Source organism: Suncus etruscus, chromosome 11, assembly GCF_024139225.1.
Source record: "Suncus etruscus isolate mSunEtr1 chromosome 11, mSunEtr1.pri.cur, whole genome shotgun sequence".
Lineage (NCBI taxonomy): Eukaryota > Metazoa > Chordata > Mammalia > Eulipotyphla > Soricidae > Suncus > Suncus etruscus.
Genome location: NC_064858.1, coordinates 61785302 through 61805425, shown reverse-complemented (window position 1 = coordinate 61805425; position 20124 = coordinate 61785302). Strand labels below are relative to the sequence as shown.

At 39.9% G+C, this 20124-nt stretch overlaps 1 protein-coding gene across 1 annotated transcript in view; it reads left to right on the top strand.

Moving 5' to 3' along the window:
- Nucleotides 1-20124, top strand: part of SLC41A2 (solute carrier family 41 member 2) — a 157812-nt gene that overhangs the window by 84551 nt on the left and 53137 nt on the right. The window contains exons 6-7 of the mRNA XM_049783156.1: nt 11110-11257; nt 14292-14371. Coding sequence (XP_049639113.1) covers nt 11110-11257; nt 14292-14371 — 228 coding nt within the window. The remainder of the gene's footprint in view (nt 1-11109; nt 11258-14291; nt 14372-20124) is intronic.

The following is a 20124-nucleotide window of genomic DNA, read 5'->3' as shown; positions in this document are numbered from 1 at the left end:
CAATCCAGGACCAAAGGTGGTTGGTTCGAATCCCGGTGTCCCATATGGTCCCCCGTGCCTGCCAGGGGCTATTTCTGAGCAGACAGCCAGGAGGAACCCCTGAGCACTGCCGGGTGTGACCCAAAAACTAAAAAAAAAAAAAAAAAAAAAAAAATGGGGAGATGAAATGAATAGACACTTCTCTGAGGAAGACAGAAGAATGGCCAACAAACACATGAAAACATGCTCACCTTCACTCATCATTAGGGAGATCCAAATCAAGACAACAATGAGATACCACCTTACACCAGTGAGGATGGCTCACATAAAAAATAATGGGAACAATCTCTGTTGGCGGGAATGTGGTATGAAAGGAACTCTCATCCACTGCTGGTGAGAATGCCCCCTAGTCCAACACCTATGGAGAACAGTCTGGAGATTGCTCAAAGAACTCAGAATTGAGCTGCCATTTGACCCAGCAATTGCTCTCTTAGGTATATACCCCCAAGTTGGAAGGACATTCATTCCAAAGTACGTGTGCACCCCACTATTTATCGCAGCACTCAGTATAATAGCCAAGTCTTGGAACCAACCTCGATGTCCATCAACAGATGAATGGATCATTAAGATGTGGTATCTATATACAATAGAATACTACATGGCAGTCAGAAATGATACAATCACAGACTTTGCAGCAATGTGGATGGACCTAGAACATATTATGTTAAACGAAGTAAGTCAGAAGACGAAAGATAAACACAGAATGATAGCACTATTCTGAAGCACCTAGAACCTTATAAACAACTAATACTCAACAATTAAATAACAGGGTTTAACAGGCTAGAAACTCCAAACACTGTAACAGTCAACATATACTCGGGAGCAGTGCCCAAAATTCATGAAAAAGGAACAACACAAACTCTTGACTACACATTATACCACAAAGAAACCAGAAACAGCAGCATAGAGAGAACAGGTATGTAATCAGCCTTCTACTACAAAGGCCCATAATAATCCCTTAGGGATCTTATACAGGATCACAGGTAAATAATACCATGGGAAATCACTGACTCCAATGGAAACATCCCATAACAATATGTTTTACTACCTTAATCTTACTATATTTAAAATAATCTCTCAGCTTTTCTGTTTATAGGCGTTCTTGGATACAAAGGGTGGACAAACTAAGATGGCATCTCAGGGCTCAGTCACACGAGATACCATACCCAGCTTGCACTACGAGAATGTCCCGAGAAAACTCTTTAACATACACTTTATCTCTAGGTTATACCTTCTTTTAGGATTTGAAGCACATGACTAGTCAGACCCCCAAAGCAGCACCTGTGACCTACAGACTTATACTACAGGCCCTACTCATCTAACACATTCAAACAAACTAGCATTCCCTTGCTATTTTTTCCTCTCCTCACTACTTTCTTTTTTATTTTTTCTTTTCTTTTCCTCTTTTCTTTTTAATTAATTTTTAATTTTAATTTAATTTAAGTTAATTACATTTTAATTCAATGTATTTTTGTTTAAATTAATTTTAATTTAATTTAATTAATTGATTTCTTTTTAATTAATTTTTATTTTCTCTTTTCTTCTTTCCTACCCCTTCCATATACTTTCCCTTTTCCCCCCTTTGGACATCCAGCTATCCCTTCACCCCTCAATTCCATCCAGATCTCCCACCTTATTAAAACTCTTCACCCTCAGTTCTTAAACCATTAGGCATCAAGACTGGCCTTCTACCCCAACGAACCAGTACCCAGCACCCAAGCAAAGGGACACCCAGACAAAGGGACACCTCTTCCCCTGCAAGAAAAGGCAACCAACTCCCCTGCTGACTCATGCTACGCGCCCTCCCTACCAACTCCCCCTAACGTGGACTGTTACATGAAACTGGACTTAGTTCTAAAAGTATCCCCAATGCAAGAACTCTTCCAAGACCTCCCTGCTGCAAATCTTTTGCCAATCTTAAGAAGGTCAGGGTGTGTGATGGAAAGGTGCCTGGGTACCCACATACCACAAGAAAATCTGAAAAGACAATGGGGAAACCTATACTTCCATCATAAGTATAAGACCTGTATTATACCACCTCTTTACCTGCTTTTCCCCAAAAGTAAGGTGGTCTCTTGCATCATTTTTTCCTTTAATTACTTTGTTATTTCATTTTTTAAATGTTTGTTCTACATATACATATGTGAGCACATATATTTTTATTCCTATTTTTATCTTTTTTGGGGTGTGTGACCTGTTTCTGTTTTCTTCTCTTTCCACCCTCAAATGCACCAACAATATAATGTAGCACCATTTCTCCCTGCAAGGACACACTAAAAAAAGGGGGAAATCTTACATCTCAAAACGAGCTCTTATCCACTAGGGATAAGAACTCATACTTGTTTACAATACAGGGATATCTTCCACCTTGGAAATATGTCACGTGGACCCAACTTAGACCCCAAGTGATTAGACACCATCTGTCCAGCCTTGAACCCTGGATCCCAGACATAGAAATGACACAGTTCTTCACAACAGCTACAGGAAACAAATCCCATCCGGGACATCCTTAATACTGCTGGGCCACCAACAAGTGACAGCTCTGATATGATATCCTGATGAGGAAAATGGGAACAACTTGACCTAAGAGCAGGTTATCCTACCTCACCAGCTAACAATAAAACAATATCAGAAGACTTGTCACCCTTTGGTCGGTCCAAAAGCCAAGATCGCGATTTACAGATGACTGGCTGCTAGAAACATGACCGAACTGTATATATCCTGGGACCAATAAAAAAGCCCTAGTCTAGAGTTTGAACTATGACCTACACAACAACCATGATCTCCAGTTCCAAAGTTCTGGCTGAGACAAGTGCAACAGAATGGATCTTCTGGAAACACAACGAAAGACGCTATCCTAGGTTCCATCCTAGGATCAGCACAAAGACCAAGACCACCAACCACAGAAGACGGATTAAAATGACACTGATGAAACAGAACTTCTAGAATTACAAAGAAAGACTTCAACATAAGTTCTACTTCTGGACCTGTGCAGATCTTGAGATCTCTAGATACAGATTTTTATCTGTATTTTATCACCCAGGACAAAGCAGAAGTCTTCCAAACACCACGAAAGCACCAAGGGGAGAGTAAATGAACCTGAATGGAGTCGATAGTTAATCCCATGAAAATATACTCCAAGGGAGGAGAAACCCCATATCTCTTAGGCCAAGTGAATTCCATTTTGAATGACCCCAATATTTACTGTCCCTGTGCAGGAGGGGGAAAAAAAGGCAAAAAACACAAAACATTTTTTATTTTTATATATTATTTATTTTATAATTTATTTAAACACCTTGATTACATACATGATTGTGTTTGGGTTTCAGTCATGTAAAGAACACCACCCATCACCAGTGCAACTTTCCCATCACCAATGTCCCAAATCTTCCTCCTCCCCCGCCTGTACTCTAGACAGGCTTCCCATTTCCCTCATACATTCTCATTATTAGGACAGTTCAAAATGTAGTTATTTCTCTAAACTCATCACTCTTTGTGGTGAGTTTCCTGAGGTGATCTGGAACTTTCAACTCTTTTTCTCTTTTGTGTCTGAAAATTATTATTGCAAGAATGTCTTTCATTTTTCTTAAAACCCATAGATGAGCGAGACCATTCTGCATTTTTTTCTCTCTCTCTCTCTGAGTTATTTCACTCAGCATAATAGATTCCGTGTACATCCATGTATAGGAAAATTTCATGACTTCATCTCTCCTGACAGCTGCATAATATTCCATTCTGTAAATGTACCACAGTTTCTTTTTCTTTTTTTTTTTTTTTGTGGTTTTTGGGTCACACCCGGCAGTGCTCAGGGGTTATTCCTGGCTCCATGCTCAGAAATTGCTCCTGGCAGGCACGGGGGACCATATGGGATGCCGGGATTCGAACTGATGACCTCCTCCATGAAAGGCAAATGCCTTACCTCCATGCTATCTCTCCGGCTCGTACCACAGTTTCTTTAGCCATTCATTTGTTGAAGGGCATCTTGGTTGTTTCCAGAGTCTTGCTATGGTAAATAGTGCTGCAATGAATATAGGTGTAAGGAAGGGGTTTTTGTATTGTATTTTTGTGTTCCTAGGGTATATTCCTAGGAGTGGTATAGCTAGATCATATGGGAGCTCAATTTCCAGTTTTTAGAGGAATCTCCATATCGCTTTCCATAAAGGTTGAACTAGATGGCATCCCACCAGCAGTGGATAAGAGTTCCTTTCTCTCCACATCCCTGCCAACACTGTTTATTCTCATTCTTTGTGATGTGTGCCATTCTCTGTGGTGTGAGGTGGTATCTCATTGTTGTTTTGATTTGCATCTCCCTGATGATTAGTGATGTGGAGCATTTTTTAATGTGTCTTTTGGCCATTTGTATTTCTTCTTTGTCAAAGTGTCTGTTCATTTCTTCTCCCCATTTTTTGATGGGATTAGATGTTTTTTCTTGTAAAGTTCTGTCAGTGCCTTGTATATTTTGGAGATTAGCCCCTTATCTGATGGGTATTGGGTGAATAGTTTCTCCCACTCAGTGGGTGGCCCTTGTATCCTGGGCACTATTTCCTTTGAGGTGCAGAAGCTTCTCAGCTTAATATATTTCCATCTGTGAATCTCTGCTTTCACTTGCTTGGAGAGGTGCAGTTTCCTCCTTGAAGATGCCTGTAGTCTCAATGTCCTGAGTGTTTTGCCTATGTGTTGTTCTATATATCTTATGGTTTTGGGTCTGATATCGAGGTCTTTAATCCATTTGGATTTTACCTTCATACATGATGTTAGCTGGGGGTCTAAGTTCAATTTTTTGCAAGTGGCTAGCCAGTTGTGCCAACACCACTTGTTGAAGAGGCTTTCCCTGCTCCATTTAGGATTTCCTGCTCCTTTATCAAAAATTAGGTGATTGTATGTCTGGGGAACATTTTCTGAGTATTCAAGCCTATTCCACTGATCTGAGGGCCTGTCCTTATTCCAATACCATGCTGTTTTGATAACTATTGCTTTGTAGTAAAGTTTAAAGTTGGGGAAAGTAATTCCTTCCATATTCTTTTTCCCAATGATTGCTTTAGCTATTCTAGGGTATTTATTGTTCCAAATGAATTTCAAAAGTGCCTGATCCACTTCTTTGAAGAATGTCATGGGTATATTTAGAGGGATAGCATTAAATCTGTATAATGCCTTGGGGAGTATTGCCATTTTGATTATGTTAATCCTGCCAATCCATGAGCAGGGTATATGTTTCCATTTTCATGTGTCCTCTCTTATTTCTTGGAGCAGAGTTTTATAGTTTTCTTTGTATAGGTCCTTCACATTTTTAGTCAAGTTGATTCCAAGATATTTGAATTTGTGTGGCACTATTGTGAATGGGGTTGTTTTCTTAATGTCCATTTCATCCTTATTACTATTGGTGTATAGAAAGGACATTGATTTTTGTGTGTTAATTTTGTAGCCAGCCACCTTGCTATATGAGTCTATTGTTTCTAGAAGCTTTTTGGTAGAGTCTTTAGGGTTTTCTAAGTAGAGTATCATGTCATCTGCAAACAGTGAGAGCTTGACTTCTTCCTTTCCTATCTGGATTCCCTTGATATCTTTTTCTTGCTTGATTGCTATAGCAAGTTCTTCCAGTGCTATGTTGAATAGGAGTGGTGAGAGAGGACAGCCTTGTCTTGTGCCAGAATTTAGAGGGAAGGCTTTTAGTTTTTCTCCATTGAGGATAATATTTGCCACTGGCTTGTGGTAGATGGCCTTAACTGTATTGAGAAAGGTTCCTTCCATTCCCATCTTGCTGAGAGTTTTGATCAAGAATGGGTGTTGGACCTTATCAAATGCTTTCTCTGCATCTATTGATATGCTCATGTGGTTTTTATTTTTCTTGTTGTTGATGTTGTGTATGATATTGATAGATTTACAGATGTTAAACCATCCTTGCATTCCTGGGATGAAACCTACCTGGTCGCAGTGGATGATCTTTTTAATGAGTCATTGAATCCTATTTGCCAGGATTTTGTTGAGGATCTTTGCATCTGTATTCATCAGCGATATTGGTCTGTAATTTTCTTTTTTGGTAGCATCTCTGTCTGGTTTAGGTATCAAGGTGATGTTGGCTTCATAAAAGCTATTTGGAAGTGTTTCCGTTTGTTCAATTTCATGAAAGAGTCTTGCCAGGATTGGTGTTAGTTCCTCTTGGAAAGTTTGAAAGAATTCATTAGTGAATCCATCTGGGCCTGGGCTTTTGTTTTTCAGCAGACTTTTGATTACCGTTTTAATTTCATCAATGGTGATGGGGGTGTTTAGATATGCTACATCCTCTTCCTACAACCGTGGAAGATTATAAGAGTCCAAGGATTTATCCATTTCTTCAAGGTTCTCATTTTTAGTGGCGTAGAGTTTCTCAAAGTAGTTTCTGATTACCCTTTGAATCTCTGTCATATCAGTAATGATCTCTCCTTTTTCATTCCTAATACGAGTTATCAAGTTTCTCTCTCTCTGTCTTTCTTTGTTAGGTTTGCCAGTGGTCTATCAATCTTGTTTATTTTTTCAAAGAACCAACTTCTGCTTTCATTGATCTTTCGATCCGAAAGATTTTTGAGTTTCCACTTCGTTGATTTCTGCTCTCAGCTTTGTTATTTCCTTCTGTCTTCCTATTTTTGGGTCCTTTTGTTGAGCACTTTCTAGTTCTATTAGCTGTGTCATTAAGCTACTCAGGTAAGCTTCTTCTTCCTTCCTGATGTGTGCTTGCAAAGCCATAAATTTTCCTCTCAGTACTGCTTTTGCTGTGTCCCATAAGTTCTGATAGTTTGTGTCTTTATTGTCATTTGTTTCCAGGAACCTTTTGATTTCCTCCTTGATTTCATCTCGGACCCACTGGTTATTGAGTATGAGGCTGTTTAACTTCCAGGTGTTAACGTGTTTCTTCTGAGTTCCTTTGGAATTCACAAATAATTTCAGAGCCTTGTGGTCAGCGAAGGCAGTCTGCAAAATTTCTATTCTCTTGATATTATGGAGGTATGTTCTATGTGCCAGCATGTAGTCTATCCTGGAGAATGTCCCGTGTACATTGGAGAAGAATGTGTATCCACGTTTCTGGGGATGGGGTGTCCTATATATATCCACTAGGCCTCTTTCTTCCATTTCTCTCCTCAGGTCTAGTATATTCTTGTTGGGTTTCAGTCTGGTTGACCTATCCAATGTTGACAAAGCCGTGTTGAGGTCCCCCACAATTATTGTGTTGTTATTGATATTATTTTTCAGATTTGTCAACAGTTGTATTAAATATTTTGCTGGCTCCTCATTCGGTGCATATATGTTTAGGAGAGTTATTTCTTCCTGCTCTACATACCCCTTGATTAATATAAAATGTCCATCTTTGTCCCTTACAACCTTTCTGAGTATAAAGTTTGCATTATTTGATATTAGTATGGCCACTCCAGCTTTTTTTATGGGTGTTGTTTGCTTGGATAATTTTTCTCCAGCCTTTTATTTTGAATCTATGTTTGTTCAGACTATTCAGGTGCGTTTCTTGTAGGTAGCAGAAGGTTGGATTGAGTTTTTTGATCCATTTAGCCACTCTGTGTCTCTTAACTGGTGCATTTAGTCCATTGACGTTGAGAGAAAGAATTTTCCTGGGATTTAATGCCATATTTATATCGAAATTTGGTGTGTCTTTTGGTTAGTCTTGTCTTAAATTAGGTCTTTCAGTTTTTCTTTTAAGATTGGTTTTTAGTCTGTAAAGTTTCTGAGCTGTTTTTTGTCTGTGAAACCATGTATTGTTCCTTCAAACCGGAAAGTGAGTTTTGCTGGGTACAGTATTCTGGTGAAACATTCATTTTATTTAGTCTTGTCACAATATCCCGCCACTGCTTTCTGGCCTTGAGTGTTTCTGATGACAGGTCTGCTGTAAATCTCAAGGATGCTCGCTTGAATGTAATTTCCCCCTTTTGATCTTGCTGTTTTCAGAATTCTGTTTCTATCTGTGGGATTCGTCATTGTGACTAGGATGTGTCTTGGGGTAGTTTTTCTGGGGTCTCTTTTGGTTGGTACTATTCGAGCATGCAGGATTTGATTCCATATATTCTTTAGCTCTGGAAGTTTCTCTTTAATGATGTTCTTGACCATTGATTCTTCCTGAAGATTTTCTTCCTGGGTCTCTGGGACTCCAATGATTCTTAAGTTGTTTCTGTTGAGCTTATCATAGACTTCTATTTTCATCTGTTCCCATTCTTTGACTAATTTTTCCATTGTCTGTTCATTTGCTTTAAGTTTTTTTTTTCCAATCTCTCCTGCTGTATGGAATTGTTATTTATCTCATCTTCCATAGCACCAAGTCTATTCTCAGTTTCCAATACCCTGTCCCAGAGCTTAATCATTTTGTCATTCACTTCATTTACTGAGTTTTTCAGGCCTGTTATTTGACATGTTATTTCAGTTTGGAGTTTTGTGATTTCTGTCTTCATATTTTCTTGGTTCTTATTAGTGTTCTGTTCAACTTGATCCATGGTTTTTTTGAGTTCGTTGAGCATCTTCCATATTGCTATTCTAAAGTCCTTATCTGAGATTTTGATTAGTTGGTTAGTCATTATCTGGTCATCAAAATTGTCATCTTCATTCTCTATGTCTGATGCTGGCCTGCATTGTTTCCCCATTGTCACACTTGTATTGTGGGGTTTTCTACATGTTGTGGTGGTATTCATTGGCTAAATAATGCAGGCAGCACACAGGAGACCTGGCTTCTGCAAAGTATAGCCAGTTTTCACGTCATGGAGCAGTTCCTTGGCGTTCCCGCCCTAGAATTGGCCTCTGGGAGAGCGAGTTTTCTGGAGCCTCTTTTTGGCCCACTCCCAAGAGGTTCATGCAACAGGATAATAGACAGACACACACAGGCAGCACTCACAATTTTTCACAGTCGGGCCTCACTGGGCAGGCATAGTTTCGTGGATTTTCCCAGCCTCTATTATTTTTATTTTTTTATTATTTTATTTTTTTTATTTACCTATCTTTTTGTCGATTTCTTTGTTTTGGTGTGGTTATTGAAGTTGTTGTCTCCATTTACATTTTTTTTCCTTCTTTTTTTTTATATGCTCTGCCATATTTTTTATCTCAAGACCATGGCTTCTTTTGTGGTGCTTATCTTTATTGTTGGAGTGCTCACTGGATATTTTATTTGACACTTTTTTTTGTACTGTTGGGGTGTTTCACCTTCCTTTTTCCCTTTGTCTCTTCAAACTGATGATGAGAGCCTCTAGATTCCTCCCATTTTCGGCCTATTTGATTTTTTTTGGAGGGGGGGCCCACACCCGGCGATGCTCAGGGGTTACTCCTGGCGGTCTGCTCAGAAATAGCTCCTGGCAGGCACGGGGGACCATATGGGACACCGGGATTTGAACCAACCACCTTTGGTCCTGGATGGGCTGCTTGCAAGGCAAACGCCGCTGTGCTATCTCTCTGGGCCCGCCTTATTTGATTTTTATCCCAGTTTATTACTTTTCTCTTCTTCAAACAAAACCACATAACTTGAACTATGTAGTCCTGCCTCCCAGTTAGAGGGGGAAATAAGGGAGGCGCCAAGACCAAACAAGTGTAAGACTACTAAGTAGTAAGCTAGGTACAGAGGGGACCACATATTCTAGCAGCACCCAGGGGTGAGGGAAGAGGATATGGGAGGTAGGACGAGAACAGAGGTGTAAGGAGGACAAATCGGTGATGGGAATCCCCCTGATTTTATGTAAATATGTACCTAAAATATTATTGTCAACAATATGTAAGCCACTATGATAAAAATAAAAATTATATTAAAAAAAGAAAGAATACACAGCTTTTTAACAACAGGAAGATTTAACAATGACAAACACGTGATTTAGAATTAAACTCTTAATGATTACTTAAAGAAGCAATATTTAATTTTCTTTGTAACTTAAAACATTAGAGACATGTCAATCATTTAATTTCATTATAAATCTTATAATTGACTTATATTGTGATTAGTAAATAGAACTTTTAACTTTGTATATGTTATAAAATTATTATGAAAATTTAAATCTCACATTTGTATACTTAATTTGTTAGATTTGAAAGGTTTATTTAAAGTGTTTAGAAACGTTTGAGCATGATGAAAAAGTTAAAGAAAATAGAATGTTAGGGCCTGGAGAGATAGCACAGCAGTGTTTGCCTTGCAAGCAGCCGATCCAGGACCAAAGGTGGTTGGTTCAAATCCCGGTGTCCCATATGGTCCCCCATGCCTGCCAGGAGCTATTTCTGAGCAGACAGCCAGGAGTAACCCCTGAGCACTGCCGGGTGTGGCCCAAAAAAAACAAAACAAAACAAAAAAAAAAGAAAAAGAAAAAGAAAATAGAATGTTAGTCCATTTAACTATGTTTGTTAATTCTACCAAATATTATCCAAACTCTTAAAAAATAATTTTCAGGGGCCGGAGAGATAGCATGAAGTTAGGGCATTTGCCTTGCATACATAAGGAAAGTGGTTCAACTCCTGGCATCCCATGTGGTCCCCAAGCCTGCCAGAAGCAATTTCTGAGTGTAAAGCCAGGAGTAACCCCTGAGTGTTGGCCGGGTGTGACAAAAAATCAAAATAAATAAATAAATAAATAAATTTGGATGCTAGACATTTTGAATGTAATGTTAAGTGTTTAGCCATTTTGTTTTTCTTTTCAAAGCTTTGGACTTTGTTCTTCTAGATAATTGTTTGTGGATTGACTGGAACTCTCCACAACTTGATTTTAGCTGTATTAGAACAGAACTAGGGGGCCGGAGAGATAGCATGGAGATAAGGCCTTGCATGCAGAAGGACGGTGGTTCGAATCCCAGCATCCCATATGGTCTTCTGAGTCTTCCAGGAGCGATTTCTGAGCAGAGAGCCAGGAGTAACCCCTAAGCACTGCCGAGTGTGACCCAAAAACCAGAAGAAGAAGAAGAAGGAGGAGGAGGAGGAGGAGGAGGAGGAGGAGGAGGAGGAGGAGGAGGGAACTAGAATCGAGTTCACACTATAGTGCTGTTAAACCTGCTAGTAAACATTTAATGTTTTCATTTGTTAGAAGGGAGTTTGAAGTATGGTTTCTTTTTCTTTCTTTTTTTTTTTTTATAGAGACCTATTACTACATTTCTCCATTAGTTGGTATCTTTTTCTTGGCTCTCACTCCTATCTGGATAATAGTAGCTGCCAAACATCCAGCCACAAGAACAGTGCTTCATTCAGGCTGGGAGCCTGTCATTACAGCTATGTTGATAAGTAGGTAAGTACCAAAACTTTGTGTGTGTGTGTGTGTGTGTTTTGCTGTGTAGTATATAATCTGACTTCTTACACTGTGATTTGGAACTCCAAAAGGAAGTATATAACTTTCAAAAATATGTTTCAAAATAAATTTATTTTTTCAAAATAAATTTTTCAAAATAAATTCTTTATGACTTATATTGTCAGTGAATGTTTGGTTCATATACCCAATGTTACATAAAAATCTCTTGAACAGAAAAGGGTGGAAAAAATCTTTTAAGAAATCATGTTCTATATATCCCACATGTATTAAAGAAAATCAGTGTTCTCTTTATTTCTTGATTCAATCACTTTGTGTAATTAATTCTGTATTTTTCCTAGAAGTAAGAGATAAATGGCAGGAGTTATTGAAATCAGGAGATGGAGTGAGCCGCGTTTGACTTCTAGTTTCCAAGCTCTCTCCAACCAATGTCTTACCTGAATAATGACTAAAATTTAATGGTGTTTGTCTCTGTTTAATTGTGTGTGCTATATCCTGACCAAGACCTGTTACTTAAATAGCAAATGCTCATATATTTGCTTAATATTTGTTTAAGTAGCAAATTACTAAGATACGTATCAGAGAGCCTTAAATATTTATACTGTCGGGCTACTTTCATTTCTAGGACTGATAAAACTTAAGGATCTATCAAAAGATGTCATTGCAATGAGACTCATTATAGTAAAAAAATATATTTAATAGATAAATATATAAATAAAATATATAAATAAATATATGATATAAAAGAGCTCTTTGAGGTCTCACACTCAGGTATGGATCAAAGAAATCATGATATACAGACAGCATCTCTTTTTTTTATTTTTTTATTTTTTTTATTTTTTTTGGTTTTTGGGCCACACCCTGTGACGCTCAGGGGTTACTCCTGGCTATGCGCTCAGAAGTTGCTCCTGGCTTCTTGGGGGACCATATGGGACACCGGGGGATCGAACCGCGGTCCGTCCTAGGCTAGCGCAGGCAAGGCAGGCACCTTACCTCGAGCGCCACCGCCCGGCCCCTAGACAGCATCTCTTAATGATGGTTTGGTCAACAATGAACTGCATATGTATTGATAGTCCCAATCTTATGTGGCCTAGGTATGTAGTAGGCTGTAGCATCTACACACAATCTATAATTGTGCAATTATACAATGTGACATTTTCACAGCAGTTCAATTCCCAGCATTCCATATGATCCCTAAACCCCATCAGGACTAATTCTTTTTTTGGGGGGGGGCTATACCTGGTGACGTTCGGGGGTTACTCCTGGCTATGTGCTCAGAAATCGTTTCATATGGGATGCTGGGGGATTGAATCGCGGTCTGTCCTAGGTTAGCATATGCAAGGCAAATGCCCTACTGCTTACACCATCGTTCCAGCCCCAGGACTAATTCTTTGTTTGTTTTGTTTTTGGGTCACACTCAGCAGTGCTCAGGGGTTACTCCTGGCTCTAAGCTCAGAAATTGCTCCTGGCAGGCTCGGGGGATCATATGGGATGCCAGGATTCTAACCATCGACCTTCTGCATGCAAGGCAAATGCCTTACCTCCATGCTATCTATCCGGCCCCAGGACTAATTCTTGATCCCTACCAGGAGTGCAGAGCCAGGAACAGGCCCTGAGCAAGCTGAGTGTGGCTCCCAATCCCCGCCATATTTTTTAAAAGTAAAATCTTTTTAAGAAGTATAAATAGTATAGCAGAGAGGGCACTTGCCTTGCACATAGCCAACTTGGGTTCAGCCACCCTCAGCCATTATGGTCCAGTTAACTTGGAGCACAGAGCCACGAGTAAGTAAGCCCTGAACACACAAGATATGACCCAAGAAACAAACCAACCAATAATTTTTTAACTTCAGAGGATAGAAAATGGTCATTAATCTCTTTTTATTCTCACCTTCTACCAGTTGATACTATTAATATTTGCTAGATGTTTTCTCTCTCTTCTCTCCTCTCTCTGTCTCTTTCTGTTTCTCTGTCTCTCTCTGTCTCTCTGTCTCTCTGTCTCTGTCTCTCTCTGTCTCTGTCTCTGTCTCTCTCTGTCTCTGTCTCTCTCTCTCTCTCTCTCCAGGCATTTTAATGCTCTTGATATATAGGCTTTTCTTTTTGTTTGCTATGGGCTTTGGGTTTTTTTTTGGGGGGGGCAGCACACTTGGCAGCACTTGGGTTAATCACTCTTGGCAGGCTCAGGTGACCTGAGCCTATGGGATACCGAGGATTGAACTTGGGTTCATTCCAGGTCGGCTGCCTGCAAGGCAAACGCTCTACCACTGTGCTATCACTCTGGCCCCTATACTTTCCTCTTTTTAGACATAATATATCTTTTTTGTTTTGTTTTTGGGCCACACCCAGCGTTGCTCAGGGGTTACTCCTGGCTGTCTGCTCAGAAATCACTCCTGGCAGGCACGGGGGACCATGTGGGACACCGGGATTTGAACCAACCACCTTTGATCCTGGATCGACTGCTTGCAAGGCAAACGCCGCTGTGCTATCTCTCTGGGCCCCAACATAATATATCTTAGAGGTCAAAAATGTGGAACTCCAGCCTATGCCATCTTTGGTTTTCAGTATTTTTGCTGCTGTTCTTGATTTTTAATTATAATATTTGCCATTCTGTTTCTTTGGTGTCTAAGAATTTTACTTTCAGCCAGTGAATATACCTCAGTGATAACTCAGAGTGTTGCTCGGTTGTATTGTATATGTGAGGCCCAATTCAATCCCTGACATCAGAAAAGGGGGAAAAAAAGAAAATAAATAAAAATTTTAAATTAGGGGTATTTGGGGTTAGAGAGATGGTACAGAGTTTAGTGCCCCTGCCATGCATGTGGTGGACTCAGATTCAACCCCTGGCATCACATATGATCTCCTGGCCACCACCAGGAGTAATCTCTGAGTCCTGCCAGGTATGGTCTAACTCCCCACTCAAAAATAACTTAAAATAAAATAAAAGGGGTATTTGTATGTAACAAACATTTAATACATTTTCTTTCTTCCTTAAGTTAATATACCTTTTTTAATCTTTCAGCATTGGGGGCCTTATTCTGGACACAACTGTATCTGATCCAAACTTGGTTGGGATTGTTGTTTACACACCAGTTATTAATGGTAAGGATTGTGCACAGTTTCCATGGTGAGATGAATCTCTACATACTTCTAAGAGCTAATAGGACTCCCAGGATTCAGACTAGAGTGGGCTTTCAATGCCATGCATTTTCCTTCCAACACTAGAGTGTTTCTTTTTTTTTTTTTTTTTTTTTTTTTGGTTTTTGGTTTTTGGGCCACACCCGGTGACGCTCAGGGGTTACTCCTGGCTATGTGCTCAGAAGTCGCTCCTGGCTTGGGGGACCATATGGGATGCCGGGGGATCGAACCGCGGTCCGTCCAAAGCTAGCGCAGGTAAGGCAGGCACCTTACCTCTAGCGCCACCGCCCGGCCCCACTAGGGTGTTTCTTTAGATAGAAGTTATACTTCTTTTTCAAGGTGCAGGATACTTTTAAAAGAACTGCTTCTTTCTTTTCAACTTGTTTTGAGGGGTGGGGTAAGGTGCTCTCAAACAGAACTCAGAAGGCCTGGGACCAATGGGGTTTCTTGGTCAACTGAACCATTGGTTTGATGCAGGAACCTGAGGCTACAGTGCTATGTGGGCATTTGTGGTACCCAGATCTGGGTCACCTATCAGAACTGGGGACCTTGACTAGAAATGTACCTTAAGGTGCTCAGGGAGCTGTACTATTTACAACCTTCCCCCAAAGAACTACTTATTAATTAGTTTGAGAGTCATGAATCTCTGAATTTTAAGTTAGGTGGCAAAATAAATAACAGTTCAGTATACCATGGATTTATTTGCTAGCTGTGTTTTGTTGCTATTCCTATAAGTTTTTTTCTGATAAACTAGGCTTATTCATCACTTAAAACAATTCATTTTATTAAACCTATTTTATTAAGTCCACTGCTAATTTATTTAAAATTAGCCATATATGCCTTATTTGTACTTTTTTTGTATTTATAAAATGGGATTTTATGATACTCAAGTTCTCAGAGTAGTTGGTTTTGTGTGTGTGTGTGAGTGTTTGGGTCACACCTGATGGTGCTCAGGGCTTATTGCTGGTTCTGTACTCAGAATCATTCCTGGTGGCACTCAGGATCATATGGGATACGAAGAATTGAGCCCTGGTTGGCCGTGTGCAAGGCAAGCACTTCTCTACTATAGCCCCAGCCCTGGGAATTATTTTTTAACAGAAAGCTCTATTATAGGTTCTCCTCTTAATAAAATTATAAAGGAGTGTAAAACTATCCAATACCACAAGAACTCTTTTATGAATTCCAGTTATTAAAGTAATTTTTTTTGGTTTATTTTTGGGCCACACCACTGGCAATCGGGCTACTTCTGACTCTGTGCACAGAAATCGCACCTGGTAGTCTCTGGAGACCTTATGGGGTATCGGGAATTGAACCCAGGTCCATCCGGGTTAGCCATGTGCAAGGCAAATGCCCTACCACTGTGCTATTACTCCGGCCCCCAAAGTAATCTTTTTTAAAGAAAACTATTTAAACACCATGGTTTACAAAGCTGTTCATACATAATACAGTTGTTTCAGGCAGTCGATATTCCAACATCCATCCCACCACTTCTGTGACTTTCCCTCCACTATTGTGCCTAATTTTCTACCCACCCTCTAAACCTGCTCTCTTGGTGGTCACTAAATAATTTATAATCACTTGTTACAATGAAATGGTAAGTATATTTCCAAAATATAGTTGAATAAATGAAAATCTATGAAAATTGTTATATCTCATGATGGTGTTATTGTCATTGTCTGAGGATTTAATAAGCTGTTGCTAGTTAAGTTACCTGTGTTAACTTTTTGTCTTACTGAGCTTTGTTGGCTTTGATGCTACCTTCTTGTCTACTGTGCTCCTACTGTGCTGGCAGTACTGTAGAATTTAGAGGTGATCCATAGCTACATATGTGACGACCTGCCTGGAGCTCCAGGATATGTGTACCTGTCACCTTGGTATCATTTCAAAGCTTAGTTGTGGAACATTGAAGTAGGGCCATTTGCATGGTGTTGCTGTCAGGTAGAGGGTGGGCTGCAGGAATATTGGTATCCCTGGGGCTTAGCTTCCCCTCTCCTGAAGGCATCCTAGAATTTTCAGCCCCAAGACCAGTGAGTGTATAGATGAGTTTCAGTGACTTGGCTTGCATCTCTTCCAAGATTAGTTGTGAAACTCGGTCACATATATGGCTATGGTTATGGGATGTGGGTATAGCTTTGGGCAGTACCTAGAGGTTGCCCATCCCTCATACCAAGAAGACCCCAGGATTTTTAGCTCTAATACAGGGATGGCAAAATTTTTTATTAGTTTGGTGTCTCCGCATAGATTAGTCCTGAAGCAGTGAGTTGGACTGTTGACATGGAGGCAGCTGCTAGGCTTTCAGAAGGGTTGGGACTAGTCTACCTCTTTCCTCAGGGTATCCCAGAGTTTTCAGCCTGAAGACCGGTATACCTGTGAATTTCGGTATCTTGACTTGCATCTGATCTAAAACTTCTACTGAACATTCTGATGTTCTATACCTTAAGAATGTGTATGGGTGCATTTCCTCTATAGACCCAATTTTTTTTGCTATCCCCAGTCTCCATAACACCTCAAAATACTTATCCTCAAAATCTTGGGACCATCTGATTAAACCTGGCCCTTCATCTTCTTTTGTGTATGTGTGGTACCTGGGATTGAACCCAGGGCTTTATATATGCTTGGCAAGTGCTTTACTTCATCCATCTTTCTTTTTTTTTTTTTTTTTTTTTTTTTTTTTTTGGTTTTTGGGTCACACCCGGCGGTGCTCAGGGGTTACTACTGGCTGTCTGCTCAGAAATAGCTCCTGGCAGGCACGGGGGACCATATGGGACACCGGGATTCGAACCAACCACCTTAGGTTCTGGATCAGCTGCTTGCAAGGCAAGCACCGCTGTGCTATCTCTCGGTCCCCATCCATCTTTTTTTGGGGGGTGGGGGTTGGGTCACACCTGGTGGCATCAGGGTTACTCCTGGCTCTGCAATTTCTATTGCTCCTTACAGGCATGGGTTGCCAGGATTCGAAACATGTTCATCCTGGATCAGCTGCTTGCAAGGCAAACACCCTACCGCTTTGCTATCTCTCCAGTCCCGCTTCTTCATCCATCTTTTAAAATAGAGAATGACTGAGCTTTGTCGGTTTGCCCCTAGCATATTTCACCACTTCACATATTTTTTTAAATTTTGTTTTGTTTTGTGTTGGTGTGGTGGTGCAAGCATAGGGCATCTGCATTGCACATACTAACCTAAGATGGACCGCGGTTTGATACCCTGGCATCCCATATGATCCAAGCCAGGAGCGATTTCTGAGCTCATAGCCAGGAGTAACCCCTGAGTGTTATCAGGTGTGGCCCAAACATCAAAAAATGTATATTTTAAGTACACCACTTTTTTTATATGCTTTTTGAAAAAGTTGTTACTATATACTATCACAATGTTAATTCATTTTTAAAAACCTTAATGATGTAGTTTATGTTTCCCCATGTGTTTTGCACTTCTAGCACTTCCTTTTTTAATTAATTAATTAATTAATTAACTAGTTAATTTATTTTTGGTTTTTAGGCCATACCTGGCAGAGCACAGGGGTTACTCCTGGTTCTATGCTCAGAAATCATTCCTGGCAGGCTCGGGGGCTCATATGGGATGCCGAGGTTCGAACCACTGTCCTTCTGCATGCAAGGCAAACGCCTTACCTCCATGCTATCTTTCCGGCCCCTAGCACTTTTTTGGTTTTTCAGGCCACACCTGTTTGATGCTCTGGGGTTACTCCTGGCTAAGCACTCAGAAATCGCCCCTGGCTTGGGGGAACCATATGGGACTCCGGAGGAATTGAACCATGGTCCTTCCTTGGCTAGCGCTTGCAAGGCAGACACCTTACCTCTAGCGCCACCTCACTGGCCCCTGACACTTTCTTTTATATAGATACAGTTTTCTGTCTGCTATTCTTTTTTCTCTGCCAGAAGTTCCTTAATATGTCTTGGAGGGCATGTCTGCAGGAGAGAAAGCTTTAGGTATATTACCATCTAATAAATTTCTCTTTCTTTTTCCTTTATTCACCTCTATTCTTACCTCCTAACTTCTTTTGCTCCTATCTCAGAAGACAAGGCAACTTTGTAGATAAACTAACCAGAAACAGAAGTCCTAATTTTGACATATATTTGTATTTTATTTATTTATTTATTTATTTTGGATTTTGGCCACACCCGGTGACTCTCAGGTCACTCCTGGCTATGAGTTCAGAAGTCGCTCATGGCTTGGGGGACCATATGGGATGTCGGGGAATTGAACCACAGTCCATCCTAGATCAGCCGCGTGCAAGACTGCGCCATTACTCCAGCCCCATGAATTTGTATTTTAAAGCAATCTCTAGATGAACCTACTTATAATGTTTCCATACCACAAAACTATATTATCAGCTGAATTTATTCTTTTTTGGGGGGGAGGGAGCACACCCAATGGCACTCAGAAGTCACTCCTGGCAGGCTTGGGGGACCATAAGGAATGCTGAGAATCGAACCAGGGTCTGTCTCGGATGTGCAAGGCCAATGCCCTACCACTGTGCTATCTCTCTGGCCCCATTTATTCTTATATAAGACTTTAGAATTAGGTCTCATGGTGCCAGAGAGATAGCGTGGAGGTAAGGTGTTTGCCTTGCATGCAGAAGGACCATGGTTCGAACCCTGGCATCCCATATGCGATTTCTGAGCATAGAGCCCAGAGGAACCCTTGAGCGCTGCCGGGTGTGACCCAAAAACAAACAAACAAAAAAAAGGGATTAGGTCTCATGAATTTTGAGGAATGTTGCTAATTAGTTTATTATTTTACTATGATTTTTTAACTTAATGTGAGAGTCCTAGGTGTTCTCCATTAGCTCTAATAATACAATGCATTTGTGAAAAATTTAATAATTTAAAAGAAATGCTGATTGATCCATTAGCCCTTAGAGAAACCAAGTCCATGTCAAGATAATTAATTTTTGATAATAAATTTATTCTAAGGATATAAAATATGCTTTAGTTAAAAATATGTGGTATGATGATAAGGCCGTCGGAGGTTAAAACTTTAATTCTTCATTCTGTTGTTTACTTAACATTCTTTAATTCATCTTAATGGAAAGTTATATTTGTCTTTTCTAAAATCTCAATTCATTTATTTTTTGCTTGGTGCAATTATTGTCAACATCAAATATTTTTTGTGTTTCCTAGACAACAGAGTAGACAGGTTGGGAAATACAGGGAGGAGGGTGATAAGTTGGTGATAAGGGCTTACTTGTACTGATTATTATATATGTTGGTCTAGACACAGAAACAAAGAAATTATTAAGCATAGTTCTAGAGATTTCTGCCAGGATGGTTTTAAATAGAGCTGCAGTTAATTATTAAATGCCTTTTGTTTCAACTTCATTCCAAAGGAAATTGCAGTTAGACTGTATTTTCAGTCTTCTGAATTGTCATTAAAGCACTCCATTTTTAATAAAATATCAAGTAGAATATCACTGCCTCCCCCACAAAAGGGAACTTACTACCAATTATGCATTTCTACAGCAATTATCTGGCAGCAAAAATATTTCTAAATGTAGTCTTTTGGTTTTCATTAAGTATAATTCTTAACATTTAATTCTCTGAGAAGCTCTGAAGAGAAACCCATGCACTGTTCTTGTTGGTAAGTCTTTGTGAAAATGCTTTCATTTTAAAGTTTGAATATTCAGAACCTCATTCATTTCCTAGGATGTTCCCTTCACTTAGAGATAAGCTATTGGCCTTGTTCATATGCTATTAACTAGC